The 13,271-nt window shown below is 36.2% G+C and overlaps 1 protein-coding gene across 1 annotated transcript; it reads right to left on the bottom strand.

Moving 5' to 3' along the window:
• Window positions 1–9,163: 9,163 nt before the first annotated feature.
• LOC111917578 (F-box protein At1g11270) lies at window positions 9,164–10,631 on the bottom strand. The gene has a single exon (XM_023913248.3). The coding sequence runs from the start codon at window positions 10,502–10,504 to the stop codon at window positions 9,308–9,310; it is 1,197 nt and encodes a 398-aa protein (XP_023769016.1). The 5' UTR covers window positions 10,505–10,631; the 3' UTR covers window positions 9,164–9,307.
• Between the last annotated feature and the right edge of the window lie 2,640 nt (window positions 10,632–13,271).

Raw genomic sequence — 13,271 nt, forward strand, 5'->3', positions numbered from 1 at the left:
AAGCACAAGACTCACGCTTGGACCAGGGAAAATCACAAGGTTACCAAGAAGCTAGTAAGGGATTTTGTTTTATTCAATTATGTCATTACCATCGTTTTGGTAATGACTAAGAAGATGATTGTTATTCCGACCCTAACGGTCATTCCAAATTGAGTCTGACTACGACGAGTATGTTACGTGGTTCCGGGAACCAAGTTCGATGTAGCACCTGTCTTAACCCAGAAGAATTAATCTAATCGATCAGTAGAGGTATCGCGACGGTTGCTTGTAGCTAGAAATGCTACCTTTTAAGATGAGATTAGAACATGAAGGAAAGTATAGTCTGTTTTGGAATACTCTAAGAGACCTGAGTCTAAGCGTTGCAACATACGATGATAGGTTATTAGAATATGACACATTGTTCCATTATAATATAAAAGAACTTATCTTAAGTTCGTATCAAGTGAGGATCGAGATTCTGACTTGAAGGTCATCATTTGGAGTCTAACGTGAGATAGGGAGCAAGTGCAAGATCAAGCACCGCATGTAGTTAAAGAAGTCCAAGAGTTAGATATTAATTCGAAGGAACATAAAAGTAATAGTTATCACCAAGGATCAAGAGATAACGTGTGGAATCATTATACAACCTTTTTTTGTTGATGATTCAGGGACGTAATCATCCTAAGGGGGAGATACATATAACGCCCGTAAATTTGGGCTAATCAATTTAGAGACAATGAGCATCAAAAATGAGTTTTTGATGGAAGATTATTTAGAAGGAGTAATCTTAACCAAGTTGTAGAATATGTCACAAGGGTTCCGTACATATAAAGAATGCCGAAATCCAAGTTATAACAAAGAAGTTATGACCCGTCGAAGTTTCGCGACGGAATCGACACGGCACCGAGAAGCGTAAATAGCAAATTTACGATAGAGCAATTTTTAGCCTTAGCGATCTAAACAAAAGTCGTTGAATATGTTAAAACGAGAGCGTGCATTAAAATAACTCCTAAATTTGACTTCGTATGACGAAGTTATGATTTTTCAAAGTTTCGGCTTAGTGGGATACAACCTGGAGTTCGAATATTAGAACGATTGGTATTTAGCTGACACAACCTAAATGAGAATCGAAGATCTCATTAATAGTAGTGTAACGATAAAAAGACAGACGTAAACGGACGTCGGATGAAGAAGTTATGGATTTTTAATGGACCAATCCTGTCCCGGCCTATTTAAAATATAACTTTAAAGATGAAGTCAAAATAAGCCAACAAAGTCTAAAAGAAAGTTGTAGATCATATTGCAGCCTACGCGTGGATATAAAGAACGTCAAAAACGAAGCTCGTATGCGAAAGTTACAGATTTTAGAAGATAATTAGTTTTTGGAGTAATCTGCGAGTGACAAATAGCGCAATCTGGGCCACACCTTCTTCCCCATGGCTTGGAACAAGATGGCAACACTTGGCAAAGAATGTACTATGTTCGTAGGGAACACGCCATGTTCGCGAAGGCACAGTGTTCATTTTGCGAACGCACTGCGTTCGCACCGAACTCAGCCTATAAATAGAGGCACAAATCACAGCAAAAACTCACATCTTTCCAATTCTTTCTCTCTCAACACTCCCAACATCACCCTCCCAATCCCTAGCAACTTCTAAGCGCTAGAGGTGAGTCCCGAAGCTCCAGAAGGCTCCGAGAAAAGAGCTTTTCATCTCGGAAATGCTGCTCCAGGCGAAGCTCGGTTTTCGAGAAAACCCGTTGTTTTGTTGAAGGAAATTGTTTTGAGATAACGAAGTGTTGTCCAAGTACCAAGTCACCACCTTTTCAAGTGAGTGCATAGTTACTTTCATCTTACACATAGATATGAAGTATTTTATATAAACTACATGCTATGTGTGCATATTATCTGTATACTTGCTTTCTATGTTGGATGAACGATTTTATACAAGTTCTAAATGCTTTAAACTGTATATGTATTTTATATCTACGAATATGTTGGGTAAAACATGGGTAGATGAAATCGTTGTTATGTGACAAAAAACAAAATGATGAGAGGTGATATAGACCATGAGATAAGGGTGAGAGGTGAACCATGAGAGAAGCCTTTTACCCAAGTGTTGGCCCCGTCATCTAGCAGAGTATGGATGACAGCCACAGACTATTCTAGACAGTCCATTGGAACACCAGCAGGCTCGCAACCTGTAGGTGTTATTTGAACCTTGTATTCACTAGTTGTACTCTAAAAACCCATTGACATGTATTGCGAGTGGATTCTCGGAAACGATACCGTCGATAAACGAGATAAAAACCCATTGACATGTTTTGCGAGTGGATTCTCGGAAATGATATTGTCGATAAACGAGATAACCCTGGAAACTATGGATTTAATGCCTGTTGAGCAAACCCTGACAAATATGGATTTAGTGCTTGTTGAGCTAAACCCTGGCAAATATAGATTTAGTGCCTGTTGAGTAAACCCGGACAATGATGGATTTCGTGCATATTCCTTAGGTAACCCTTAGGAATGAATGAACGAGGAATAGCTGATTCTTAGGATAGAGTAAAGAAGATAATGAGGATGATAATTAGGTTGATTTTTTTGATGATTAAACATAATAATTATATTATTGTGGGTTGAAAACCCTATGTACTCACCAGGTTTTCCAACCTGACCCACTCCAGCTTATTTGTATCATAGTGTCGATATGAAGCTACTTTACACTGAGAGATTTAAAAGAGATGTAGATCACTAGTGTAAATGAATGTAAGTTCTGTTTATGCTTATGTTTCTGTATTGACGATGACATCCCAATGTTTTAAAAATAAATAAAATACATTTCTTCGGAAATGATTTGATAACTTAATTATCATGTTTTTCTGGGAACAAATTCCGCAACACATTTGTTTAAAAGATACTCTGATTTTTAAAATAAAGCATAAACAAATCGGTTTTTTCTGGCTGTGAAAATGTGGATGTCACACCAAACCCACTCTTGAAACCCTAACCCTAGATTCAGCCTTGTGAGAAAAAAGAAGGTGTTTTAAGTGCTTTGGAGTGTTCTTGGTGCACCTAGGAGAAGAAGGAACTCATGGAAGAAGTGTTGGTTGCATTGGAGCATGTAGATCCAGACTTTGTTCACCTTGATCCTTCTTCTAGAGGTGTAAAGTTTGAATCATGACGATGATTTTGTTAGATATAGCTAGTTTTGAGTGTTATGAGCCTTTGGTCACTTTAAGTGCATAAAGTTTAGATCTTGAAAGTTTGTGACCTTGTTATGGATAAAGTTGGAAACTTTATCCATCACAACATCATTTTAATTTAGATTTGAAGATTAGAGACTTGGAATTAATGGATTAAGTTGAAAAGATGCACTTTTTGGGTCTCTTTGAGACTTAAAGACTAGATCTTGTTTGTTGGGACCATTCCAATGGATAAAGTTAGAAACTTTATCCATTATGGAGCTATTATGAACCATAAAAATATGATCTTGAGTGTTGTATATAACCCATGCATGTGTTAGATGGTCTTAATGGGTTAAGAACATAGGGTTTTGGACATTAAGCACTTAATGGGCATGAAAGACAATAAAGTTGGAAACTTTATGGTCAAGGACATCATTCTGGGTTTGGATCTGGAAAATAGGCTTAAGATTTTTAAGGATTAAGCTCTTAATGAGTTAGGTTGGCAGCCAGCTGCGTATGCTGGGCATTCAAGGCGTATGTTGCACGTACATGATGAAAAGGCCCATGCCTGGTCAACCAACGTGTACGCTAGGCATACTCAGCTGGGTTGACTCGGTTGACATTTACTTGATTTTGACCAAGTTTGACCTAGGGGTATTTTTTGTATTTTTGGATTGTGTTTGAGAATTGGTCATTTAGATGGATAGGTGACGGTTAGAGCTAAGATTCAGAGTCGGGACCTCATCAGCTATTGTTTAGAATAAGAGGTGAGTTTCCTCACTGTGTTAGCGGGTCAAAGGAACCAATGCTGACCCATGGTTTGTTATGTTTAGGATGCTAGATGTCTGCGTGATTCTTGCATATGTTATGTGTTTGAATGTTTACCGGGCGGTGCTCGATGTCGTTGGGGGCCCGATGACCATTCTTTATGCAATTTATCTATGTGATTATTGTATATGTATGGGTTTATATGCTTATATGTTAATATGTATATTGGGAGGGACTGGGAAGGACTCGATGACTGATAGATATGTATAACGAGCGGGGCCGAAAATATGTTGATATGTATGGTATGTGGTATTTTGGGGAATTCACTAAGGTTCATGCTTACAGTTTTTAGTTTGTGGTTTTAGGTATTTCTGGTTTAAAAAGGGAAGGCCCCGACATGATTGTTACACATCCACCAATGTTTAAAAAGTGAAGGGCCCGACTTTATTGTGAAATACTTTGAATGTTTGAAATAAAGATAATTGGTGTCTTGATTGAATTAAAAATGAAAATTTTACCTTATAATTTTCAGGATGTTACAATACACATATTCATATTTACATGCCCTACAACTTTCATTTACATCTTAACTACTAATTCGCAATTTATTTTCACTTTATAATTTCTAAAAAGTACACTGTGAAACCACTTGTGAAATTGATAACTTCTTCATACGAATTCCGTTCCCATCGTTCTTTATATCTAGGTTTCATAATTACATAGAAATCAATGATCGTTTACATTACTTTGGATAACAAGTAATATATTTTTGTTTTGTAATCTTATAGCAAATACTGACGCACTCTGTCGAACATGTAACTTCGAAAAATCATAACTTCTTCATACGACATTAGTTTTTTGTGTTCTTTAAACTCACAGATTTGCAATCATGACTACTACAACTTTTAGAAAGCTTATTTATTGTTAATAATCTTATTTTAGGATTTTAATTACTCAATAAAATGAATAATCATAACTATAATCTCTTAAATGTCCAACCCTAATTTACATTTGTTCCACGAAAACCATTCAATTAATTTTGAAAGTTTGAAGATTTTGATTTTACCAAAGTCAACATAAACTAAACATAATATTTCAAATACCTTCATAAATAAAATAGTAAATTACAATAATCTTCCTTGAGTTTATGTGCTTTTGTTGTTTGAGACTTAAAGTTTAAGTAATTTCAGATTAAAACCCTTTTTTTTTGTCAATTAAGGAGCTGATTTAAGTTTTTTTTTTTCCAATGCTTTTGTTTTTTATATTCATGAAGATTTTGTTCCTTGTTCATTCCAGAGGCTCATGTATCTTTTTTTTAATATTAAAATCTATGTTTTAAAAATTGGATTGGACCTGCCGGTTCAACCAATTTAATCGGGAACCACTTTTGGATCTGCTTTTTAAAGGTCAAAAAACCATTTATCATGTGTACCGGTAAAAACCGGAAATTTTAAAAACTATATATATTTTTAATTTTTTTGTATTTTTTACATGATTAAATTAATAATAATATAATTATGAAATCATCTGGGTTTTCAAATTTTGAGACCGATCATAGTTTAATAGAATGAATGAGTTGAATATTATGTTGTAATTCAATTGATTAAACTTAATTATAATAAGATAACAATGTGTTCAATGAATATTTAATTCAATGACTATTAAACTATTAAATAGAAAAATTAAACCTTTTTAATATATAACTACTAACACATAAATGATTTTTACTTAAATATGTTCCACTGAATTTTTGTTGTGCACTGTAGTAAAGAAAATGGTAAAATATTATAGAAATAGAACGATAATGTAAAAATCCATTCAACTTTAATGTATTATGGTCTTATTGTCACACCCCCAAACCAGAATGGCGGAAACATTCGGGGGTGGATGACTTCACGTAGTATCACAACCATTGAATATTGTAAAGAAAGTAACACAACCATCACATATATAATGAAAACGTTTGTTGTTGCGTTATATATATTAGCAAAAGAATATTACAATGAGATGATAAATGTTCAATAACAAAATATCCTTAGTGTTCCCTTCGCCAAAAGCTGGTGGTTACCTGTATTACTGATTCCCTGAGAAATACAAGTGGTTTTGAAAAAGTGTCAACAATTAAGTTGGTGAGTTCATAAGTGTTTTGCATTGAAAAGTATGTCCTTTTTTATAGTAAATCGATGAACGAGGTTTTCAGAAAATCCAATATTTTCTATAAATGATTTGAAAAGTTTCCCGTGTTGGAGTACGATTGTGTTTTCCATACTTGAATAATAGTGATAAAATTTGTGTTAACAATAAAATGGAAAACTGAAATGCATATATGAATCTCGTAAATCAAACTTGTTTTTATACTTTTATGTGAGTTTTATAACCATGCTATTGACACTGATGGCCTGTAACAACGTTCTTCAGGCGTTGGAACTGTTATGACATTTGTCACCCCAGGCCTGCCGGCCTAGCTGTAGCTAACAACTTAGGTGTGGGATTGTCAATCCCGTATAGATCTATACACAAGTATCACGCTCTCTCTCCAAGAGATTAAGATATATAATACAGGACTTGAATTGCATACATACGAGTACGTTGAAGTTCAATTGTCTCACATTACTTGGTATAAGCAGATTTACGATAATAAAGACTTTACTCCTTTTGAAAGCATTTCATTTGTCGAGATGTATATGTAAAATGTATGAATCACTTGAATACTATACTCATTATAGTTTCCCAAAAGTATGTTCCCATTTGGTAATAACAGCTTGGTGATATAATAGTCCTTTAAACATAAAGTTATTTCTGTATCAAAACCCTATAAGAACGATATTATAAAAACGATACTTTGATTCGTAATGTACTTGTATTTCCACCCCTAAAACGTGAAAAGAATTGAAAAGTAGGGGTATGAACTCACTCGTTAAGTTTGAAGAGAGAGGCTAGGTTTGAGCAGAACTTCGACCGCAGATGGTTGCGTCGTCGGGCTCTTCGGGGATCTCTGCAGCGTAAATCTTTCGTCGGGGGCTCGAGTGCGGAAACCAAGGTGATGGAATGGTCTCTGGAGCTTAAAAGGGGGTGAGAGTATCTGGAGAATTTGTGAATGTGTGCCTAAACTCGAAGTTGAACCTTTCTATTTATAGGCTGGAATTGCCTCGTACGCGGGGCGTAATTTTGGAGTACGCGGGGCGTACTCACGTACGCAGCGCGTACGTCGTTATGCTGGGCGTAAAAATGCGTCATGGCTTACGACTCGAGTCTAGCTAAGCGTAGCTTGGGCGAGCCGATGGGACTCGACTCTGGGTCTAGTACGCGGGGCGTACTCCCAGAGTACGCGGGGCGTAATCCCTGCTTCCGACTTCTAAATTCCGTAACTTTCGCGTACGAGCTCCGTTTTTCGCGTTCTTTATATCCACGAGTAGGTGAGATTATGCTCTACAACTTTCATTTAGATTCCGTCGGCTAGTTTTGACTTTATTTTTAATGATATATTTTTAATAGGCCGGGCCTCCTAAAGTTCGTTAAAAATTCATAGGTTCTTTATTCGACGTCGGTTTTCGTTTGTCTTTTTATTGTTTTATTACCACTGAGGAGATCTTCAACTTCCATTTAGGTGGCGATAGCTAAATAACACTCGATCTTCAATCCGAGTTTTTAGCCCTCTACTACTGTTACAAAACTTTGAAAAACCGTAACTTCTTCATACGAGGTCCAATTTGGGCGATCTTTTTATGCACGTTCACCTTTCAACGAGATCTACGACTTTTGTTTAGATACTTAAGGTAAAAATGCATTTTATTGAGATTCTACTTTTTACGTCAAATAATGTTTTAACGTCGTGTCGTAAATATACGAGTGGTTATAATTTCTTCAATATAACCCAGTTTTGAGCGTTCTTTATGTTTTTGGAAACCTTGGCATGATATCTAATATTTGATGCATCCCAACTTAGATACTTGAACACTTTATTTTCGAGGTTAATTTTGTTGTACTTAGCTTTCGAGTGTTACAATGCTTTTGAAAAATATAGGGTTGTCACACTTATGGATGCCGTTAGCTCGTTTATCCGGTTTCTCGGGTTATCTGCCCATAAGATTCTTCATTGTCAATCGTCTATCTATTTAATTTAGATGTTCTTCTTAGCTTTTTGATCTTCTATCTTCTTCCAATGTTTTTGGTTTGTCGGAGGTGGGTTCTTCATGGCAGAGGTGCATTCTTTCGGTTAGGGACCCAATCGTGGAATCCACGATCAGTTGTAATCATTTATTGGGCATGATTAGTGATTTTTCTTCAATCCAACAAGTGTGATCCCATAGTCAAGTCAAGAGCTAACGACATTATGTATATTAAGCTATAATTGTTATAACTAAGCTCAAGCCAAGTGAATTTACCACTAAATCGTAAATGAAAATTTATATATAATGTTGGCAAGTTTGTTTTATGATCAAAAAGAACTTTTTGTTAGTTGTGGTTTCCATTTCCTCTAAAGCCTTCATAAAAGGTGTTTTTGAAATCTTCATCAACAATTATATCAGACACTATAAATGGAAAGCAAGTTTCTCATTCTAATGTATTACTTACTCTATATCTATTTCTTTTTAAAAATTAGTGTGGAAAGTTATGGAGATGTGTTACTAGATTTTACTTGTGGAAAACAGAGAAACTCAAACATAATTATTTTACTAGTTGCTTTGTGCATCACCACATTATTTCACTTATCAACTACTACAAGTGAATTAAACGGTCCAAGGTCAAACACTTTTTGTTCTTAAATATTTGGTCACACTTATATGATCTATATATGGCCTATGGAGGAATATAAAATTATGTGCGTGTTTAGCATGCAATATTAATTGATCTATGGCCTTATTATTAGTGTATTGCTTATGTTATATTTCAGGCTCATTGGTAGCATGTTGTATTCCCACCCCTACCATTGATAACTGTAAATGATACTCAAAGCCTCAAACTATAAAGCTAGAGGAAAGCTGAAACTCTGACATATTAATTTTGGGTGGTGTAAGGAATATGAATTAATTTCTAGGACTTTTATATCGGGAGATCCAAGTGTTAAACAACAGGACTTCAGGGTTCCATTTCTTGACAACTGGCGTTGATATCTGCACCATAATTAGAGGCAATCATGCACTCATGTTTAGAGGAACACACAAACCCTTTTCGTCATAATTAGGCGCAGTGTTGTATGGAAAGCAACAGAACATGATCACCACCACCAAAGTTAAACAAATAATAAGTGAACATCATATTCATATGAGCTATAAAACAGATTACACAGCCAACACGACAACAACTTTTATATATAATGCATTTCACTTTTTATCAACTTCAACTAATTTTTGTGATTATCTTCCTCGTTTCTCCACTAAAAGCCATCAACTTCAGCCTCGATATTGCAATCAGACCGATCCAGCATTACCAGTGTTTCCATGTAGGAATTCACAGAGAATGTTTCATTTGCTCCATACATCTCAAGATCAGTGAAGCGTCCTGAGTTGGGCTCATAGACTACAACTTCTCTCTGTTCAGAAGAATCATCATAACGATATTCCACTTCCATGATAGGTTCACCACTCCTCCTAAATCCAAGTGTTTTTATTGTCCTTGACCAATTTGGTGCCTCAACAGTGAATAACTTTATAAATGATTTCACAACACCATTCTCCATCATCCATACACCACAAGCACCTTTCATATAGCTATCATATTCAAGCATGACAAGAGACTCCCTTACCTTAGAAACACACAACTGGAGGGGAGGGTGGCGCCTTAAACTATCTGGGAGATCTACCACTCCAAAACTCTCGTTAGTTATATCAAATGACATTATCAGATTATGATTTGGTAACCCGTTATCCATAGTCATCGGGTCAAAAGCACACCAATAGATAAACCTATCAACAACCACATGTGGGTAGAAGACACGAAATGGTTTACTAGGAAGATTGCTAGTAAAATTTCGCCATTTTCTTGAGCTCACTGTATAAACTTTAGCTTCACAATGGAAACGAGGTTTGTGAAATAGTGTGATCTCAACAATCTTAGGGTCACAGGTGAGAGGACAAACACCAAAACCAAGATTACTTTCATGGTACGGATTAAACTTCTTTGGTACAGGAACATCAATTGACTTTCTAATTGAAGGATTCCAAAGAACCATCTCACTTTTCAAGTTCGTACAAAAATCCTCTTCCTCCTCATAATAACAGTGAAAGCACAACACTCCGAGAGAGCTACCGATGATGCATGACTGTTTAAGTAGTTTAATGGAGAGGGGAAGGGTATAATGAAACCTCTGTTGAGGGAAACTGTCATCATCCAGAAGCAAAACATATTTGGTCTCAGTTTTTACCGGATCTTCGTAGCTTAAAAGCATCTGGGGCGGTTCTTCGTAGCTTAAAAGTAGATGCTCCGCCTGAGTAACGCTGTGAGCAGCAATAAACTTAGAGCTGTCGATCAAAGACTTCCATGCTTTCGAGACGGATCTGAATTGAAGCAGTGATACTACAGGAAGCCTTTTGATGATATTTTCTTGGATATGGAATGGAATTTCGTCTGACATTTTGATTTCGGATGCTGCAGTCTATGAATTTCTAGGTATTTGTGAGAATCCGTAATAGATCATAAAACCATATTATATACAACTCAAATTTTATAGGATATTTATATTTTTGGGATATTGGTAAAGGTAGACACATAACTTTGAAGGAGATGTGATGTTTTATTTACACCACATATAAATTACCCTAACTTTCCATTGAAAAATTAATATAATATTTATAGGATAATTTTTTTGGGATATGGATACAAAAGCCTTTGAGTTTGTTAATTTTTTTCTTTGTTTCCGTGGCTACAATTTTATGAGTATTATTATCTTTAAATTTGGAAAGCCTTTTTTATTTTTATTTTTAATTTATGCACATTTGAAGGTAAAACCTGCAACCAACGATGACATGGTGCTGATGAGTGAGATTTTTTTTCTGACATGCTTGCCACATCAGCATATTCATTTAAATAGAGTGAATCACAATGTCTAGTGTAAAGATAAGGATCGATCTGGAACCTGAACCGAAACAGACTAATAACCGAAAAAAGAAGAACCTATTTAGTGGAAAATGGAGAATCAAGAACCAGAATGAATACCAAAGTTTCGGTTCCCATTAAGTTCTATAAGTGCTCATGAGGGTGTGCTCGATTTCGGATCCGACCGAACCGGATCGAAAACCAATCAACCAAAAACCGATTTAATGAGAACCGAACCAAATACATCGATTTCGATTCCAGTTTTTTCCGGTTCAGTCCGATTCCACCGAGATAATTGTTAATGGGTTGATAGGTTTTAAACTATAAGATTTATTAAATTAACCCACACAAAGGAAGTGTGACATATGTATTGTTTTTATAATAAGAGAATACAACAAATACTCCTATATGTAAGGAGTAGGATAAATACAAGATTATTGTCAACAACTGAATACATGATTATCTATTATCTAATACCCTCCCTCAAGCGAACGGGTGGTGGACCAAGACAGAGCATGGCTCGAAATCTCTCAAAAAGAGGATGTGGAAGACTCTTGGTAAATATGTCGGCAACCTGGAGATTGGTGGAGACATACTTGGTGTGAAGTTTACCAGAAGCAACAAGTTCTCTAACAAAGCAGTAATCTAGATCAATATGTTTGCACGTTTATCAGAGAAGGGGTTTTGAGTCAGAAAAAGTGCAATTTTGTTGTCACACAATAAAGTGGGAATGCCCGGAGGTAGTGCATGAAGCTTATGCAAAATAGGCGTAATCCATACGATGTCTGAAGCAGCGTTGGCAATAGCCCTATACTCAGACTCACAGCTAGACCTGGAGGCAGTTGGTTGCTTCTTAGCACTCCATGAGATCAAGTTTCCACCAAGAAAAATAGAGTAACCATTAGTAGATTGTCTTGTTTCAATGCATCGGGCCCAATCAGCATCCGAGTAGCCTAAGATGTGATTGGAAGAGGGACGTTTAATTGTTAGCCCAAAGGAAATTGTTCCTTTGACATAGCGTAAGATACGCTTAACTAACTGAAAATGATCATTAGTAGGAGCATGTAGATATTGACTTGTCTGGTTGACTGTATAGGAAAGATCAAGTCTAGTGATGGTCAAATATTGAAGAGCATCCACCAAAGATTGATAGAGAGTCGGATCAGGGAAAGCCACACCTTAAGATTGAAAGATCTCATGTGTAGGCAATGGAGTAGAAACAGGTTTGGAGTCAAGTAAGTCACCTCTTTTAGGGATATCTTTAGCATATTTAGCTTGACTAAGAAAGAGTCCATCTAAAGTATACAAAACTTCTAAGTCCATAAAATAATTGAGATCACCCAAATCTTTAATAGCAAATTCCTGATGAAGACGAGAAATAAAGGACGAAATGATTGATTCATTGTTGCCTATAAGAATCAAGTCATCAACGTAAACTAGCAAGTATAAAATACACGAATCATGAGCAAAAATAAACAAGGACGTATCTGCTCAGCTACAAACAAATACATTTGATAGTAAAAAGGAGCTTAGACGATGAAAGCAAGCTCGTGGAGCTTGTTTTAGGCCATAAAGAGCTTTAGATAATTTGCAAACATGATTTGGGAATTGAGGGTCTACAAACCCAAGCGATTGCTCCATATATACGATATCAATTAATTGTCCATGTAAAAAGGCATTTTTAACGTCTAATTGGTGTAGACGCCATTGATGTAGGACGTCAAGAGAGAGAACAATACGTATAGTTGAGGCTTTGACAACAGGGCTGAATGTATGAGAGTAGTTTATGCCAGGAACTTGAGTAAAACCTTGTGTAACTAGACATGCTTTAAATCGTTCAATAGTACCATCTACTTTGTATTTGGTGCAATATACCCATTTAGAACCAACAACATTTGCATTGGGAGGTCTCGGGACTAAACACCAAGTATTATTTTGTTTTAAAGCATCCATCTCATAAGTCATTGCAAGCATCCAGTGAGGATTTTTGGTAGTTGTTTTAAAGCCTTTAGGTATGTGATCAGCTAACAAGGAGACATGGAGACTGTGCATAACAAGGGTAGCGAAAACGGGTAGATGGCGAGTTTTGAAAATACCTGATTTGGAGCGTGTTGTCATGGGATGCGATGGACCTGGTTCAGGTAGTGAATGAGCATTCTCTTCAACATCAGATGTGAAATCATCATGAAGTGATGAAGCTGAAGATGGACCTGGTTCGAGCGTAGGGCTGGGCATGGATGATAAATCAGGTTGGCAAAGGCCACATGGAGTAGTGGGTTGAACTGTTGCAATAGTAGGAGAAGGCC

The sequence above is a fragment of the Lactuca sativa genome, chromosome 2, assembly GCF_002870075.4.
Source record: "Lactuca sativa cultivar Salinas chromosome 2, Lsat_Salinas_v11, whole genome shotgun sequence".
Taxonomy (NCBI): domain Eukaryota; kingdom Viridiplantae; phylum Streptophyta; class Magnoliopsida; order Asterales; family Asteraceae; genus Lactuca; species Lactuca sativa.